Source organism: Agelaius phoeniceus, chromosome 3, assembly GCF_051311805.1.
Source record: "Agelaius phoeniceus isolate bAgePho1 chromosome 3, bAgePho1.hap1, whole genome shotgun sequence".
Taxonomy (NCBI): Eukaryota; Metazoa; Chordata; class Aves; order Passeriformes; family Icteridae; genus Agelaius; species Agelaius phoeniceus.
This window is the reverse complement of record NC_135267.1, coordinates 61,039,730-61,058,720: the sequence shown is the minus strand read 5'-3', so window position 1 is coordinate 61,058,720 and position 18,991 is coordinate 61,039,730. Positions and strand designations below refer to the sequence as shown.

The 18,991-nt window shown below is 35.8% G+C and overlaps 1 protein-coding gene across 3 annotated transcripts in view; it reads right to left on the bottom strand.

Moving 5' to 3' along the window:
* The window catches only part of SCAF8 (SR-related CTD associated factor 8), a 152,335-nt gene that overhangs the window by 117,202 nt on the left and 16,142 nt on the right, over nt 1-18,991 (bottom strand). For all 3 annotated transcript variants that reach the window (XM_077175412.1, XM_054628579.2, XM_054628580.2), the window contains exons 2-7: nt 14,558-14,641; nt 13,045-13,089; nt 9,364-9,525; nt 6,480-6,636; nt 5,437-5,567; nt 2,368-2,544 (exon numbers count right to left, since the gene is read on the bottom strand). In XM_077175412.1, the coding sequence (XP_077031527.1) occupies nt 2,368-2,544; nt 5,437-5,567; nt 6,480-6,636; nt 9,364-9,525; nt 13,045-13,089; nt 14,558-14,641 (756 nt within the window). The remainder of the gene's footprint in view (nt 1-2,367; nt 2,545-5,436; nt 5,568-6,479; nt 6,637-9,363; nt 9,526-13,044; nt 13,090-14,557; nt 14,642-18,991) is intronic.

Genomic DNA, 18,991 nt, shown 5'->3' with positions numbered 1-18,991 from the left:
AGCTAACTAGACGATTGATCAATCACTGATCAATGAAGAATTTTTAGAACCACTTTTCCCAATATAAAATTTATGAGAAAGCAGGACTGAATATGTCTCTGAGAAAACACAGTAGAAACAGACCATCCAGCTTATGTGAGATGGGATGTTAAAACCCAGAACAACTTTCACCATGTATACGTAATCCATTTACAGCAAGGTGATCGCCTTTTTTGTTTGTATTGTTAGAATATTTTCCAGTGAGGCACTTATAAAATGTTGTTGCTCTGAAAAAAGTTGTGCACTTCAGAAAAACAACCTCAAACTTAAAATACTATTAATCATCATGTATCTTCTATCATGACAAAGTAGGAGACAAAATAACAGAATATGTACTGTTTATACTGCTGAGAAAATAAATAAATAGAAACTAGTTACCAGTTCATGACAAACAAAGCAAACATTTAGATTAACCAAGGCCAGAGAAAACAAGAGAACTTCCAGCCAAGACAGGTAAATGCGCAGCATGATTTTTGTTTACATTTGGTTTAAGTAACATTGCACATACTGAAGCAAAAAATCTGAACTAAAATATCTTGATTTTTACATAGTTTGTAGAAGAATACTCTCTACAGTGAAGTAATAGAAATTAAACCAAATTAAATACTAGGATACCAAGTTTAATGTTACACACACATGCACATAAAAGGTGCAGAACCTTCCCTTATGCTACATATGTTACTTTAATTATGTAAGAAGAAAACGTGTTCAGAAAAAGCAACAGAAAGGAATAAAGACATGAAAAAAGGTTTTTATTAGAAATGAAACTAATTTTTTCATAAGAATCAGGATATTCTCTTTGGAAATTAAAAGAAAAGGAGTAGGGTAAATCCACATGTAATGTTCATCAATTTTTTTTTACTGTAATACAAGTATTTGCTTCTATAGCAAGATCAGAAAACACGCACATTCGATGTTGCCAAAAGAATTTTTCACATATGAAGATTATTTGCAGGATTAAGTAACACAAGATACTACAGACTGAAGAGATTGAAAACAAAGGATTGGAAGAACTGCCAAATAGGTTTTTTTTAAAAAAAGATGAATACTTATGCATTCATCAAAATTATTTTCTTGCACTATTTATTATTTGTTATCCAATTCACAAACATGATGTCATGGAATGAACACTGTGCTTCACAGTTTCCTTTGGATCACAATACTAATAAATGTTTGGGTTTTTCATAAAAGCTGCCCTTTCTTTTATGTCTGTATACAAACATCTCATCAGGATGTGAATTTCTTCAATTTGCTTCAATTTAAGTTGTCCAAAATTCAAGACACCCACACCTACAAATAAACCAATCCATGGAAATGCTGGAATTCACATCTGCAGAACAATGCCATACTATAAAATACTTTCTGTATGTAAATAATACAGCAGTCCCTATTAACTGATGCCTTCATTCCCTGGGATTATGCCCTTCTCAAGTTGATGGTTACAGCTGTGGCATAGCAGAGTGCAGGCCATTCTTTTCCTGACTTATTTTTACAGCTGCATTACTTTCAATAAAAAGAGATTATCTGAGTGAAGAATAAAAAAGGGTTTTTTGCTTCTTCAACTTCCTTGTGCTTACTATTTATTCACTCCAGGACAATCCTACAGGCATTATGTACACACAAACTATTTCTTCCAAAGACAATAGAACAATGCTTATTTATTTCTTTCTTTAGCTAGTTAGTTATAATTCTTTGAGCAGAAGTTCTTCCTTTTTTTATTACAGGTATTATACTACTAGTCTGCAATTGCCTGCATGGTTGTTGCTCCCTGGCATGTAATAATATTAGTATTCTTAAATTCCTGCGTTCTGATTTTGTTTGTAGTTTGGTTTGGGGGTTTTTGCCCTTTTTTTGGGGAGCAGGTGGGTTGTTGGTGTTTGGTTTTTTGGTTGGTTGGTTTTGGGTTATTTGCAATGAAAGTTTCTTTACCTACAGGCTTATTTATTCACTTACATCACTTTGTGGCTAAAATTAAAGTTTTCTTGGCACATACTTTATAATGCAAGAAAATTACAAACAGTGTATATTAATTCCTGCATATTTTCCATTTATTACCTTGTAAGAAACAATTCTCATTGCTGTATTACAAAGGGTGCAGAAATATATGGCTTAACTTTGCTAAATCATAAATCAAATCCATTACCATATTCAATAACCTTTGTGGGTCTTTTCCAACACTAGATATTATACAATGGGCTATTTAGCCCTAAACACTTTATAGTATATTAACGTATTTTTAAAATGTCCAAAGTCAAACAATAAAATCCAAAAGAATTTCTAAATTTAAAAAAAAACCACCTTTTCAAATTTCTATTATTTTACTTCTACCTTATTAAAAGAGACACTCTGTTCCAGTGGATTAAGTGTGTTAGCAGCAGCAGCTGCAGCTGTGAGTTGTGCTGTGAGGGCCTGTAACTGGACAACGAGACCGGCATCCAGAGCTTGAAGTAGTGAAGGCTGAGGTTTCTGCTGCTGTATCTGCAGTGTCTGTATCAACTGCTGAAGCTAAAAGAGAAAAGATAACAAATACATTGAACAAGATTTTTTAAAGCAAAAAAGCAAAGTACAAAATACTTTTCCCCTTCCACTTAGTAAAAAAACTCCCAGGAATGAAGTATCATCTAACCTATGGCTATTGTTTTGTCTTTAATTTATTTACAGCAAATTTTGTTCCCACTTACTGGCTAATTTGTTTTCTGGGGCTGATAAGATAGGCAGATGCTTCTTCTTCCTAACTTGCTCTGACAGGTTTCATGAGGATGTCAGTCACCACTCAGGATTTCCTGCTTTCTAGTGTTCCCCCTCTTCTGCTTCTCCAGTTTGATTCCTTTTGACCTGAAAAAAATCTGTTAGCCTATTCCAGCTTCCTAAGGGCCCACCTAAATTAGGATAATCTGTGTCCTGTAACAGCATTTGTAAGGAGAAAAGAACTGCACTGTGGCAAGCTCCACTTTACGCCAATGCAACCTGTTCAATAGGGAGAGCTTGCACCTGTGTCCCTGCACAAGTCACAAGTGAAATCTCAGGGTGAAACTCAGGTGTGGGTTGATGGAATGCAATTCTCCTGCCATGTTAACAAAACATCAAAAGCAAATGTACAAACCAATCACTTGGTCTATCTTGATGTCCTTACTTCAAATTCCTATCTGTATATAATCTTTTAGAGAAGCTGTCCTAATGAGGAAATAAAAGGCTTTTTCATAGGGAGATCAATTTATCTGTTGGACAGGAATGCTCCCATAAAACTGTGCAATTTGCCTTAAGAAAAAATATTAGCCCTGTTGAAAGAAGCTCTCCTAAACCACTGTGGAATTAGAGGAAGCAGTTCTTTGACATTCCTCGAGATATATCTCTAGAGTCTTATCTTTAGATATTTGTAGAAAAAAGGTTGAGTAAATTCAGGTAGTTCAAACTTGCTGACATAAGTCCCTGATTACCCTTACCTTCAATATTCCAACCACTTATAAGTTTCCCCCCAACCCCTTATAAGTTTCCCCACTAAACTCTTAAAGGGTTCAATCCCTCCCTTCTTACTAGCCTCACTAGAAACTTCATAAAGTGAATTTCTCTTCCACAATGCAAAAATGTGTGACCCTTTTTCAAGATAATTTTAGAGTAACTTTCTGATAATGTGAAACCATTTTCCCTATTCTTTTAAAAACAGTTATACAGATTTCTTATACAGCAGAGCCTCTGAAAAGGCTTCAATTGTTGTTCTACCTCAGCAGGAGCTTTCCCTGATTACTGCAATAGGCAAAGCTGAAGAGTTCTCCCCTCACCCCCTTTTGTCTGATACAGCTGGTCCAGCCTGTGCATTGCTCTCAGTAGGAAGGAATCAAACTGAAGAGGCAGAGATGGAGGCCCTAGAGTGGAAAAATCCTGGGTGGGCACCATTCTTGCTGTTTTCACATTCTTGCTGGTCACATCTTTCTTAGTCAGCCCCTTCTTATGTCTAGACTCTCAATTTACCTACACACATTCTCACCGATAAAACACAACTGTAGGATTAAATCAAGGTCTTTGGAGCTGGGGAGAGGCTGTGGCAGAGGACTGGTTTGAAGAACAAGAAGAAAAGAGATGGACAGGATGTAAGCAAATATCATAGTTCCTCTACCAATCCTAGACATCTGCAAGTACATATTTATTGTGTACCCAGTCTGTCTCTTCCCTTCTGCTTAAACTATTTTGAGCTAAATATCCAAATGTTATTTCTTTGTGATCTGCTGTCTTTAAAATTTTAACTCCCTTCGCATCTTCATTTTTTTCTCTTACTTTTCTTTTTTTATATTCTTTAAGCAAAAATCTTTAAAATTACCTCACTGACTTTCCATGTATTTACCATTCTCATTTCATATCCTTTCCTTTTTTAAGAACTAGTCCACTATCTTTCCTTCATATTTCTCAAAGTATCCCACAAACTCATTTTGCTTTACTTTTCAGTGACTTCATTTCTTCCAGTGTAAACAGATAAAAATGTTCCCTCCACTTGACTTCTGAACAATTACAGACAACTCTAGCTAGCTAAATACTGTAAAACATTCTCACTAAGTAAAGTTGTTATTGCCAGCACCAGAGCTTTCACTGGCCACTGCTTCTTATTCATATGCATGAGATTTTTGTTTAGTATGCCAGCAGGTAAAACAACCTCAGTCCAAATAAAAATCACAATGCCAAAGTTATGCAGGTGCCATAGCTCTAGCACAGCCTGAAAAAATGATCTACATTTTTACAGAAAGCCAATTGTGTGTGCTTAACTTATGTAACCACAGGTTATGAGGGCAAGAAGTTCTTGTGATGCTGGAAATCAAGACATTTTTGGAGTTGAGCATTTAAAGATTGAAGAACATAGTAACTTCCAAAATCTTATTTTTGAATGCTGCAAAATAAAATCTATGTTTAGCTGATGGAAAGATAAAAAAAGGAATCAATATACAGTACACTTCCTGAAGAAGTTTGCTCCCATTCTGTAATTCTGTACAATGTTTAGCTCTTCTTCAGGCATCCAACAGAGACATATGCTTTAACTGGCATTCTAATTCATACCTTTATCCATGAAATCTTATTGTTGCTCTTGATTTAGTCATCTGCAATATATCTGTACTTGTCATCTATATAGACAAGCATGTATTACAGACCATCTTATCTGAAATCACCTTCTGAGACTCTTTACGTCTTTAAAGGTGCTGGCTTTAAACAGGGCTGGCTACAAAAGGCAACACGGAGTTTTAACTGACCTTGAACTTACTTGTCATGAACAACCTCATGGGAAAGTTAATATGGACATTGGATATAAAGACAAATAAGAGATACACATGAAAGCATTCCTTACCTGTACCTTAAAGTCACAAAGTATTAGACAGTCTACAGTGTCTACAGTGTAACTGTCCACAAAATTACCTGTTGGCCTTGAGGACTCTGTAAAATCTGTGCAACAGCGGCAAGGGTGTCTGTGTTAGCAATCTGAGATACCCAAGGATCAGGCAAACTCTGTGCCACATTGGCTGGGGTAACTGGAGTCACAGGTGTACCTAAAAAAACAGAAAAATCAGTATGCTAAAATTTCACACAGAAAAGAAAAATAGTGTTAGAGAAGACAAAAGCCTGCTGTTATTAAACACTGAGAAAGCACATCAATTGAAACTACTTTTCTGACATACACGAGAGCACACAGAAATAATACAGCCTCACATCAACATTCCTCAAGTAGCAGAATGAATTAGTGTTAGTTGGGACTAGTGGGACTACTAACAAATCACTGATGAAGACAAAATAAATAAGTTTCACACAGTATTCCAAAATATTCAGTGGAAACTACATATACCAAAAGATAATTGTTAGCAATCTACTTGTCAGCTAGTCCAAATCTTACTGGACTTGCACTTTATCCCCAGGAAGAGTCTTAAAGATTCTACTAAAAATTTCAACCTGCATCAGCTGGATTCATGAGGATTGCTTGTTTTATTGTTTTTTCTCAAGAGAAACACTGAGACTAAATCAGCACTCTGATAATTAGTTTCATGCCATAATCCAGAAGAATCCTCCATATCCACAAATACTTTTTTATTTATAGCTCAGAAGTAGAGGTATACCAATGAATGCTAAATATAACTAGATTACTGCTTTGAAAGTCAATTTGTATCAGAATTTAAAAGTTATGATTCCAACAATTCCAACTTCAAAAGAATAAATTTTGATGAAGTGAAAAGTTAAAAATCCATTTTCCTGCTATCTACCTACATAAGTAAGGCAGATGCTCAGAGCACAAAACGATGAAGCCCACTTTTATAATAATGTTTTCCTGTTTCCCTGATCTTGATAGTGTTGGTAATATACTTCTTTCTAGCATTCATCTGAGTGAGATATGCATGTTAACAGGCAACATACCAAAGCTGACAGAAGTGTTTTGGTTCAAAGTATGACTTCCATCTGGTTTTGTTTACCTGGCGTATTGTTGCTCATAGCAGCCGTAGTGCTGGGCAAGACAGGGGTCACAACGGGAGGAGGAATTCCTGCTGCCATATCCAAGAGAGGCTGAATAATTTCACTCTTGAACACATTATTCTTCTGCCATAAATTTAGCACTCTAACAATTTTACTCTAAAATGAAGAAAAGTTAGCAAAAGATCTGAGTCATGCTTATTTTTCTTGTTATTGATCATGGAATTCTTAGCTAGAAACTTTAATCTGTCTAGACTAAACAACCTTTAGGTTTGCAAACAGTAAGGACAGCTAAACCGGGTCACACCAAAGATGTCTTAACTACAAACCTGAGACTGATCCTAGGCAACAGCAAAGAGCTACTACACACAGGTGATAATGTTCTCTCAACCAAATATGTGCCTTTAGTTTTGGAAGATGACATGGAAGGAAAATTATTTTAAGGAAGCATCTTAAAGCATTACTAATAATTAAAATAATGAATTATTAGTCTGCTGATTTTTTATAGTTAACATTTATAAATGCAATTCTGTTCTGCCTGTGAACCCTAATCATTTAAGTGCACTGAAAAATGGGCATATACTTTTAAGACTGCTAAATATTTTTATTAGAAAAGCAGCTTCATATTTTGCAAGCTCTCTTGACGAAGTGAGGAATTTAAAGGTTTAAACTGGAACACAATAACCTGCCTATTGAAAATACATAGCAATATTAAAAAAGGTACATCATGGGGAAGGAAAAAAAACCCCAAATTAACACCTCATACAATTCCATTAGTTGTAACTCATTGTGCAGCTTACATTTCTATTATATTTTTTTTATTACAACAGAGGCATTCTATTACATCACAAATAGATCATCATTTTGATCTGCTTCCAATCTTTTTTTCAATGAGTTTAACTTCCACCAAAAGGAAATATTTTCCTCTGTTTTGGGAAAAAAAAAATCAGTTGCATTACAAAGAGCAGGAAATTCTTCATAGAATCTGGTGTTTGCTGTCACAAAGGTGGTTTAATCACTTGAGTTCTATAAAATCAAAACATAGAGCACTTAGCCACAGTGTTCAAAACCAAGAAAAAGAAGTCTGTTTGTCCAGAACTACAAGAGGATCCTTAACTGTAATACAGAAGTGTTGAATTTTCACTGCATGGAAGATGCAATTTAGAGTTCTCTTAAAGAAATCTCTGACGGTTTCCACTCAGCATTTCACTATCTGAGCCCTTCTTCTTTAGAGTCTGTATTATAAGCAGTCCTTGTCAAGTCCATCAGTGGCTCTAACTGCCCTCATCTCTCCAGAACAGGAATACAAAACTGTTTCTGTGGCTCCATATCTACCCACACCTTGCACTTTCTCTGGGCCAGACAAAGGAATCTGTGGGGTTTTTGTTGTTACTTTAAATGAAATCTTACTGCATTTCTGTTTGATTTAAAAACAAATTCTACATTTGCTTGTATAAAGACAACTGCTGTGTTTCTCCATCATGCCTTTCAATCAGATTAAACATCAAAATATTACAAACCAGGTACACATCTTGGTCTCTGACAGCTCAGTTTTTTGCTAGGCAATGTATAGGATAACTACTTTCATAGCACAAAGACCCTCCTATAATATTGAATCCATATGCAGCACAGCAGCAGCCCTTAGGACTGAAAAGTACAGTTTTATGCTGAGGTGAAAAATATCCTAGAAATGAACCTGACAGGACTTTTGTGGACCCTAAATAGCCTAGGTTTTACCATCTTTCTTCACATCAGACACTTCTAATGCAATATATTAATTGCCATGCATTGAAATATCACAGGCAAATAGTGCAATTTCTTAGCCAATAAATTTATTATGTATTTTTTAAACTAGACACAAAATAAATACTTGCATCCATCCTTCATGTTCTAACCTCTCCTTCTTCAATACATCAGGGTCTTTCTGTATTAGTATATTTCCCAAAGTAGCAAGCTAAATGAGTTTACAAAACACACTAAAAAATATAAGTTAAAAAATGGTGCCTATTTATAAAAAAAAACCACAGTAAAACACTGCAGAATTGAAGCAGCGCAAGTTAATCACACATATAACCCAAAACCAGATTGGAAACATGTCATTTAACTTAAATAACCTGTTCAGCAACACCTCAGAACTCAGTTGCAGAAGAGAAGACAGACATCCTTAGCCAAGTTTATCCAACCAAGCAAAATTTCCAGGTCCTGACACATTTTCCTGCAGTTGTCGTAACTACTCTAAAAAGGCAAGATTCCTAAGATAAAACAATGGCTGAATGTGCCTTAATCACCTTCCATGGATGCCTTGGGTTTTCATATCTCTGGTTGAAAAATACAGGTCTAGGAATGCATGTAACTATTTTAAATACAACTCTTCCTGTAGCATCCAGCCTCACTTACTACCTTACCTAATGACTCTATTACACAAATTTCTGTGAAGACAAAACCCTTAGAATCCTCCACCTTTCTGCAGTTATTCAATAATAAGAAACACTACCTATTTTACAACTAAGGGACAAATATGAAGGAAGTTAAACTGCCTGCTATTTCCAGCCAATCTTTTAGAAACAGAATTTGGTGGCTATCTCAACTATTGTGATCTAAGGGAACACCTGAACTAGTGAGTCAAACTACACAAGTTAAACCTTATTTAGCTGCTGGATAATCATAGAATTAAGGGAAAGACAACCTTTTCAAAACTCTAATTAATCTCATTGGATGCATCTTTCCAATCCCTACACTAAGACAAGCAACATTAAGAAATACATATACAGGGCAAGTTTTTAAGTAGATCCCCTCCAGCAAGTAGAAAGTGAGATGAAAATCTTTATTCTTTATAGATGATATGCTAAATACTGTTTTAACTAGAAAGATCTGTAAGTGGTTTACCTTGTCATCACCAGGACAACGGTACAAGTTCTGGAAAGTGCTGATGATGTTATTGCTGAATCTTGGTGCAAATACATCCTTTTCTTGTCCAAATTGATGCCGGGACTGTCTCACAATGGAGTCAATGACATACAGACCAGGCACCTTGTACTCTGGTTTGCACTATAAAGAACAGTAATTTAAAAAGAGCATAGGTGAAAAATAACCAAAACCATTAACGGCAGAGTAAATACAAACAATCCTCTCTAATTTTTAAGTGGGTCCAAGTATACTGAATTGTTCTTTATTTTATAAATTGTCCTGGAAAATGAAGCTTTCTCAAGTAACATCCAACCTCTAATGTTTAAATTATCACATCTATATGCATTCTGAAGATATGTAAATGGTATGAAATCAATTTCTTACTGCTAAAGAATTAACTTTTAAAAATCTATCTATTAAAAAAATTAGCACACAAACCACATATCCTTTTAAAATGTACACTCTATTTTAAAAGTACTGCATAAAGCATGACCAAATAATGATCTTTATGATCAAAGTAAACATTAAAGTTAAAATTTGTTTACTTTATTTTACACTGTTGTAATTAGGGTGTGGTATATCCTCCCCTGCAGCAGAAAAACATATTTATGGGGACATCTGTTTGGTTGAGAATATAACAATATTTATTTTACAACTCCAGAAAACTTGCATAATTTACAAACAGCATGATATATTTATAAGGCATGTCTGCTAATTAAAGGACTAATTAATTATGTAATTTTACTTTCTTAGCAACTAATGGTAAAATTTTTGTCTTTTAACTGCAAAGTAATTGCACCACATTACTGCAACCAGTTTTAAGACAGAACAAAACATGGTCCAAAAGTATAATGAAGTCATCATCAGAATATATTATGTTATGGATTCCTTTAATAAATATTGGGTGTATATCACACAAGGTATTATGGAAAACATGGGAAAGGACACCCTTTTCCTCTCTGGTCCTGTAGATATATTATGCAACACACTAAATTAATAATCCTTAATAAAATGCCAAACAAACACTTCAGAATATTAATTTTACTATGCCCTAGATACAAATGTTCTGTTTTGAAAAGTGTTGATTTGCTAACAGTTGCAACCTTTAGAAAGCCACCTTTCTTTAGGTTCTAAACATGGTTCAATGTATTTAAGTAAGGCACTCTTTATTTTTAGAATGTGTGTGACATCCTTTTAGGAATATATGTGCATCATTAAGCTTAAATTAGACATAATACACTGTCTTCAGAAAATCACTTCAATGTATTGTAGCCTCTGAAATTTTATTTAAATTATTGAACAAGAGTATTCTGCATACAGAGCAGACAGGTATATAACTTTTCACAATATTCAAATTAATAAAGCTCACAGAAATTCAAAAAGAAAACTCAGGACATGTATTAGCTGAAGTATTTTAAAACATGGCACATAAAGAAAGCAAAGTATGACAATAATGTAATAATATAGATTATATGGAAAAGGCAATAAAATACAAGTAAAAAATTAAATAAAAATTAAAACTGGGGCAGTGAACCTGCATATCCCTAATCTCAGATGGAACAGCCTTTACACACAAATATTTACTTATTTCCTGGGTGAGTAATCAATAATGTAATTTGATTACTCAAACAAATTAAATCTGGCTCTCCAATGGAATAACCTCACATATACAAAATGTGATCATTTGACACCTGAAGTGATCTTTTGCCAAAGAATAAAGCAGTTCACCAAAACAACAATAGACCAGTGAGTTAAGTGGCACAAAATTAAGAATGTCACGAGCATCTATTTTATCTGAAGTTTCAGTAACATCATGAAATTACAAAAGAAAATACTGGAGCTGTGAAGGATGAAGAGCTAACTATCTGAGATGGCATTGACATCATTCTGGTCAAGTCTACAGCAGATTTTAATGGAAGATTTAGTCATCTTGAGCTTTAACTTGAAGTGACTGCTTGCAGAAAACATCCAATTAATCTCTCCAAACATACAATTTAAGTCCTTTAATATCAAATACCTAGCTTTCATCTGCTTATCTCTCATTCTAGTAAAGCAAAAAGTTCTTATTTAAAGTTATTAATAAGTTGCACATTTCACTAAATTGTTCATGAAATAATTAAAAACCCCTCAGCAAGACCACCAAGGGGAATCATCTAATCGGGGTGATCATTAACAAGGTTATCAATGAAAACATACATCTGCCTTCTGTAACCAGCAATGACCAGCGCAGAACTTCCTCATCGAGCAGTACTGGACACTGAAGGCATGCAAAGATAACTCAAAGTGGCTTGTGGAAGGGTTATGAACAACCAGTCCCAATCCTGACAAATCGCCATTCATTCATGCAGAGTGTACAACTTCTCTTGTGCCTATGAATACTGAACTGCCTATCACATCCACTGTAACTAAAAAGCACTGTTGGAACTCAGACAATTCTGAGCTAATTTCAGGACATGGAACTGCAAAGTGTTACTGGTCAGAGATGAATAAGATGTATTCCTGTTCTTCTCCTCCTGTGTTTACCTGCAGCATTGAACAGGGATCAGAGGACAGTGATCCCTGTCTCAGAGATGGAAGAAGTCAGAGTCAAGGACCCAGAAGACAACTACTTGACAAAAAACTAGCAATGTTGATAAAGTATACTACCAATCTTTACTACTGCTTTGAAACACATATATGACACTTTTTTCACATAGGACTGATGTACCAGTACCTAATATTTAATTGATAAATAGTTCTGAGACAGATAAAACCACCAGGCTGAAGCTGAAACCTGTTTACACTGCCCAGCTGCTGTCAAAAGGCAACACAGAGTACACTGGGCAACAAGGAATAAAAGTTAATGAGGAAGAAGGGTTACTAATACAGAACAATTCAGACTGCTTTGTAAAAAGAGTAACAGAAGGAAAATTGCATCCAACATTGCAACATTAACAGCCTAACTTCTCTAACTTGTTTGTCAAAACTAAATTTCAATTTGATAATAATTTACTGCTATTTCCAAAGAGAGAAGAAATTCAGTACCAAAATGACCAACTGAACAATCAGATACAACACAGATAAGCAAGGAAGACTCACAAATTTGAATCCATGCATTTCCAACTGGAAGTAAAATGCAGTTTTACCCAAGAATAATTAACTGTTGCAAGAAAAGAAAGTGCTATAAATTTCTTTGCCACAAAGAATCTTTAAATTAATACTACCATCTTCCCAAAAAGTAATTCTAATCTAGCCATATAATTTTTTTTGTTTTAATTTACTTGTAAGAACCACCAATAGAAATGCTACATCTCCTGCTACAAAAAAGATGAGGCTGAAGGTCATCTTCCCTTCAGCTTTAAAATCAATGGGAAAACCTGGCAGAAAAGCAAAAGCAACTGTCACTAGCCAAACAACTGTCAATTGTTTTGCTGTTAGCTGTTCACTGACAGTCTCTTTTAACATTAAATAAATACACACAGAAGCATTCCTAAAACAGTGCCCACAGTAATTCAGATCAAAGAACAAAATGAGAACAAAGTATTTGTCATTCTGCATCATGGGTTATGATCTGCTGCCAATTATTAGCAGAAACTGAATGCCACTAAAAATGGAGATAAACTAATATATGCTAAAAATATTAATCATATGTGAACCTAAACCCCCACTTGACTGACTTACCTTTTGAATGAACTTCTCAACACTCTGTACAACATGCTTGTAGAACTGAAAAATACAATAGTATTTCAATAGAGAAAATATGAAGATGCACATATTTGTTCAAGTATGTTGCTATATTGATAGCAAAACTAGAAGCAGAAACTTTGGATTATTAAATAGCAATCCAATATCTACAGCTGAACACGCAATCTTCCTTAAAACACTTAATAGCCTATAAAAGAGTGTTTCTTCTTTTTCTTTAAGATTTTTTTACACTGGATTTTTTGAATAGCATGCTTATTTATTGAGAACAAGGAGAATAATCTAACTGTTCTACCAAAACACATGGTTATTTTACTGTACGTGACTGAAGATGTTCACCTAATGTTACTAAACATACAACTTCTCTGCATTTCATTAATTTATAGCATCGACTGCATACTTTTTCTTTAAAGTTGGCCTGTCTTTCATGGAGTTGTTTTTTTAAATCTCACATATAATCACAATGGCTCTAAATCATGTCAATAATTGAAATAACCACTTGCACAATTAAATGTTATCATTGAAATGGTAAGAGTGGAAGTAGGATTTCCAAGTTGAGTACATAATAAAACATTTGGGTATAATTTAATTGTTTAATCAATAGAACCATCTATTATGATTTACTACTTAAGTTCAATACAAGTTTTCAGCATATAGCAACACACAGGCTTTAACTTACAGACATACTTAAGAAAGCCATTGAATTTCACTCTTCGGTCATCAAATTACTCTTTCCCAATTACACAAAACACTAGTATGGATTTCATTATCTGAAAATATATCTGCATTGTCAGCAAAGGAATGCAGATAAGAAAAGCGTAAGTTTGGTCTGTCCTCTTTTCTACCTCTCCAGCCCTCACTGAGTTTCTGTTTGTTTTAATGCTTAACACTAGTGGCATACTTCCTTCACCGTTTTTCAGTGACTTTTTCTGCTGTGCTGTTGTTTAGCAATTATTTTTACTTTGTGGCAGGAATAATCTTTAATGAGTGTACTAAGACTTAAACTTAAAGACAATTTGTATCCAAGCAACAAGAAAACTGAAATCTATGAACAGTATCCATTAAAAGGTATGCTAAGAATTCAGAAAAATGAACAGTTGTATTGATCCAAAGGCATGCATAAATTTTGGGGAGGGAGGGAGAGAGGGGAGAAGGGTGAATTGTAATTTTCTATTTATTCATCTGTTAACAGGCATGTGAGTGCTTCCTTTGTAAACTAAGGAAAAAGCCCTGTCTTTCAGATCTGATGGAATTCAGATGGAGACAAATTGGTATAATTCTTTCTCACATATGACAACCAGCAAATGAAAGTCACACACCACTTTTAGCCTTCTGCTGTATTCCCAGATATCACATATGAACATAACTTGGAAATTGTAAGCACAAGGGAGGTGGAAAGTTCTGAAGCAAATTCTTTAGACTATTTCACAAAATCATTTTGACATACATGAGAAATGTAAAAGAGGTCAAAAGAAGATAACTGGTTTCATACCTTTATAGCCTTGATTGCTGCCTTGGTGATCTGCGTCATTTTAGCTTTAGAAATGGGTGGCTTATAATCATTTAGCGAGTACAACTGCCAGAAAAAAAAAAAACACTATTAGAAATATAATCTGCAGAATTGTAAGCAGAATACATTATTTTTCCACAAGAAAATATAATTTCTAATTTTCAGTGGATTTTATGCATTAGGCATGAAAAGACATTCCTATTTAAGAAAAAAAAAAAAAGCAGCTCAATAACATATACTGTAACATATTCAAAATGCTTAAAGGAGAGCAGGTTCTTCTTTGCAATGGTGCCTATATATACACCTAGCTTTACCAGCACTAAATACTGGAGGCGTTTCAGGTGAAGTTACAAAATAAAATAAATACTTAAAACATGCAAATACAGGAGCTCTTAATAAGTTTTCCAGGGCAAAGACACTGATATACTTGAATACCTTTATGGAAGCATAACAAAACCTTAACTTAGTTTATTCATCATCATATGCCTGCTGAATCTGGTCTTTTCATTTTCCATTAAACAAATGAACAACAACAAAATCAAGCCCAGTGAGCATGAGCATGTAGCAATTTGACACTTAAAACAGACTGTAAAAAGAATAGACTTCATTCATTCACTGCATTAACCCAGGAAAGTAATATATTGAAAGTATTACAAATGTTTAAGCAAAAATCCAGCTGTATTCTCAATTTCAAGCAGAGCATCTTAACTTCATTAATATCTAACCAGCAAAAAAACCAGAGCACACAGGTAGCGTAGTTTTGCAACAATGTTCTCCCTGGATGCAGTATTAACTCTGTTCATTTGACTGGTACATACATCTCCCAGCAGAAACAATCCAGCATGACAGGTATTCATCAGAAATTTGCTGCACAGTGAAACTTTAACTAAATTCACAGCTATGACTGATGGGTTGTAATTAGAAGTAACTCCTCCCCAAAGCTATTTACTTGTTGTGAAAACCTCTGATTATCCACAATATATGATTTTGAACAAAATGCTGTTATTTTCTCCTTCAGGTCTAGGTGTTTTAAGAGAAGGGACTGGCTGATATTTGCTACTTTCAGACATAAAAAGACCAGACACAAAGTGCCAAATCTGATTTAAGGACATTCTTAACTTATATTTTATTTTTGTTTACAACACATGTTTAGAAACATGTTAGTTCAAAAATGGAGTCCTGATAATAGGAATGATCATCCATAACCAAATTTTTTTTCCTTCCTAGAAAACAGGAACAATTGCACTTCTTCCATAAAACACTAATTGAAACAGAAACAAAGCCAGAACCCCTCTCCTCTCCTATACAGCCTGAGAAACACAATATAATGAACCAGATTAATATCCATACAGATATTTACAATGTCTTTAACTTCCTAATATTTTCTAAATTTGTGGCAAACTGCTAGCTCAGAAAACATAGTTCAGAACTGTTTATATTTAATAAAGCAAACTGTACGACTGACCAGAATCACACAGTGGAAAGGATTAGACAATCTTAAATTTAGGTCATGCTCCCCAAGTTGCTTATAATAATTTATTGCTGAAGGTAATAAGTAGATATTCTTTCATCATACTTGAGTTTCCAAGAGACAAGGATTTGTTCTCCTTGTAAACATGAGATACTTTTTTTCTATCCTTTCCCGTCAAAACCAGTTTTAACCAAAACCTCCTGTAGCTGTCAAAACACAAAGTGAAAAAACAAAGGCTTGTCCAAGCAGAAATGTCTGTCTTCTCAGCTTGAAAGGATCTCCATTAAAACTGTGAAATTATAACCACTTCACAGCTAGACATCCACTTTTAAAACAAGTGTTACTACTTCCCACTAATGCTAACGCTAATTGCTGTTGCAAAATATTCTGAATTATTTACATGCTGCTCACATGACAGAAAGCAATACATTTCTAAAATGTAGGTATATGAATGCTCTTCACCACCACAAGGAAAAGAGAGAAGAGAGGGAAAAACCCGAGTCACTAATCAGTTTCTTCTGTTTTCACAGAATCACAAGGTTGGAAGAGACCTTCAAGATCATCGAGTCCAACCCATGCCCTAACACCTCAACTAAACCATGGCACCAAGTACCATATCCAGCCTTTTTTCAAACACATCCAGTGATGGTGATGCTACCACCTCCCTAGGCAGACAACTCCAGTACTTTATCGCTCTTTCTATACAAAATTTTTTCCTAATATCCAACCCTTGGTGCAGCTTAAGACTATGTCCTCTGATTCTGTCAGCTGCTGCCTGGTGAAAGAGACTAACCCTCAGCTGACTACCACCACCTTTCAGGGAGTTGTAGAGAGCGATAAGGCCATCCCGAGTCTCCTTTTCTCCAGGTTAAACATCCCCAGCTCCCTCAGATGTTCCTCATAGGGCTTGTAGAACAAGCCTCGCTGCCCTCCTCTGGAAATGTTCAAGAAGTGTCTCAATGCCCTTCCTAAACTGAGGGGCCCAGAACTGGACACAGCACTCACGGTGTGGCCTCACCAGTGCCAAGAACAGGGATGACCTCCCTGCTCCTGCTGGCCACACTATTCCTGTTACAGGCCAGGAGCCATTGGCCTTCTTGGCCCCCAGGGCACACTGCTGGCTCATGTCCAGCTGGCTGTGGACCAGCACCCCCAGGTCCTTTTCCGCCTGGGCACTGTCCAGCCACACCGTCCCCAGCCTGTAACGTTGCAGGGGGTTATTGTGGCCAAAATGCAGGACTCGGCACCTGGACTTATTAAACTTCATCCTGTTAAACTCTGCCCATCCATCCAACCATTCCAAGTCTCTCTGCAGAGCCCTCCTAACTTCCAGCAGATCGACACACACTCCCAGCTTAGTGCCATCTGCAAATTTATCATGAAAGACTCAATTCTCTCATCCATGTCATCAATGCAAATACTGAACAGAACTGGCCCCAGCACAGACCCCTGAGGGACACCACTGGTGACTGGCCACCAGCACTGGCTGCCGGATGCAACACCATTCACCACTACTCTCTGGGCTCAGCCATCCATGCATTTCCTAACCCAGCAAAGAGTGCTCCTGTCCAAGCTGTGGGCTGCCAACTTTTCCAGGAGTGTGCTGTGGGAGACCCACCAGAAACTTTTTGTTTGTATAGTGTTTCTTATCATTCTCAAGCCCGAAATACTAATCAGTAAAAGCAATTTACAAGTATGTGAGCAAATGTGAAATCAGCCTAGATTCAAGAAGCCAACCTTGTCAATCTAAAAACAGTCCCAGATGGGATTGGCACCAGAGCTCCTTTACCTACAAGACACACAGCTTTAAGGAGGGAAGACGACTGACTCACACAGATGCTCACAGGCACCACACCTGACCAGGCCATCAACTCTAAAATAATCTGGGCCCTAATGGGACAGTTCAAAGTATCAAGGAAGCCACCACACAGGGCCTGGAAACAAGCAAGAGTTGCACACAACTCACTCTGAGACCATTGGCTGTGTGCAGTCAGGTATCTTAGCACCACTTATCAGGAATATGCCAAAAGCCAACAGGACAACCTGGGTTGCTGCCAACATCCCAATACTTTATTCCAGGTAGCAAACCGGCAAATTTAGCATTAAGGACTTGATAATTCAAGGGGGAAAGGTGGTGGTGGAAAGGAATCAATAAAAAGAGTAAAACAGTACTTCTGTAGAGAGAGACTTTTTGGACAATGGTTACATCTGTTACAGATTTTAACAGCCATTTAAAAAACACACAGATCCCAAATTTAGTACATGCAAAAAACCAAGAAAAGAAATAAAATTTCTTCAAAAACTATTTTTCCTTAATTGTCTTCAAGAAGCTTTTAATTTACTATAAAACACTGCATTCTGAAAAATCTATCAATTGCACCTTACTGCCCAGGTTGCATTCAATCCCACTGTCTAGGTAATCAAAAAAGATATTAAATAATATCAATCCCAGTGCAGACACCTGCAGGACATCACTTCATAGTGGTCTCCATTTGGATACTGTAGCCATTAACTACAATCTCTGGATGCTGATATCCAGCCAGCTCCTTATCCATCAAACACTCTATCCACCAAATCCATTTTCTCTTACTTCTAGGCTGACTAGAGAAGCAAGACTTAGTTGTTGCCTCTCTAGTGAATGAAAACTTTGGTTTTTCATCCAGCATAGATGATTCTTTTAAGACATTTCAAATTTGAAGAATAAGGAGTTAAAAGACACATGCATTATTTTAAAAATTTGTGGTTATATCCTAGCTTAATTTTTCCTGTGTGCCCTTTCCTACAGATGTTTAACTAAACCAGTTTGCTCTCTAAGACCAGTGTCTTAGTTTTCTAAGACACTCATGCTCATTTGCAGAAGGTAATTGCTTGCCCTCACATAAAAGAAGTCTTTAAATAAACCAGAAGAAAAAAAAAAGCAACAAGATTAAATAGTAAAGCCAAGG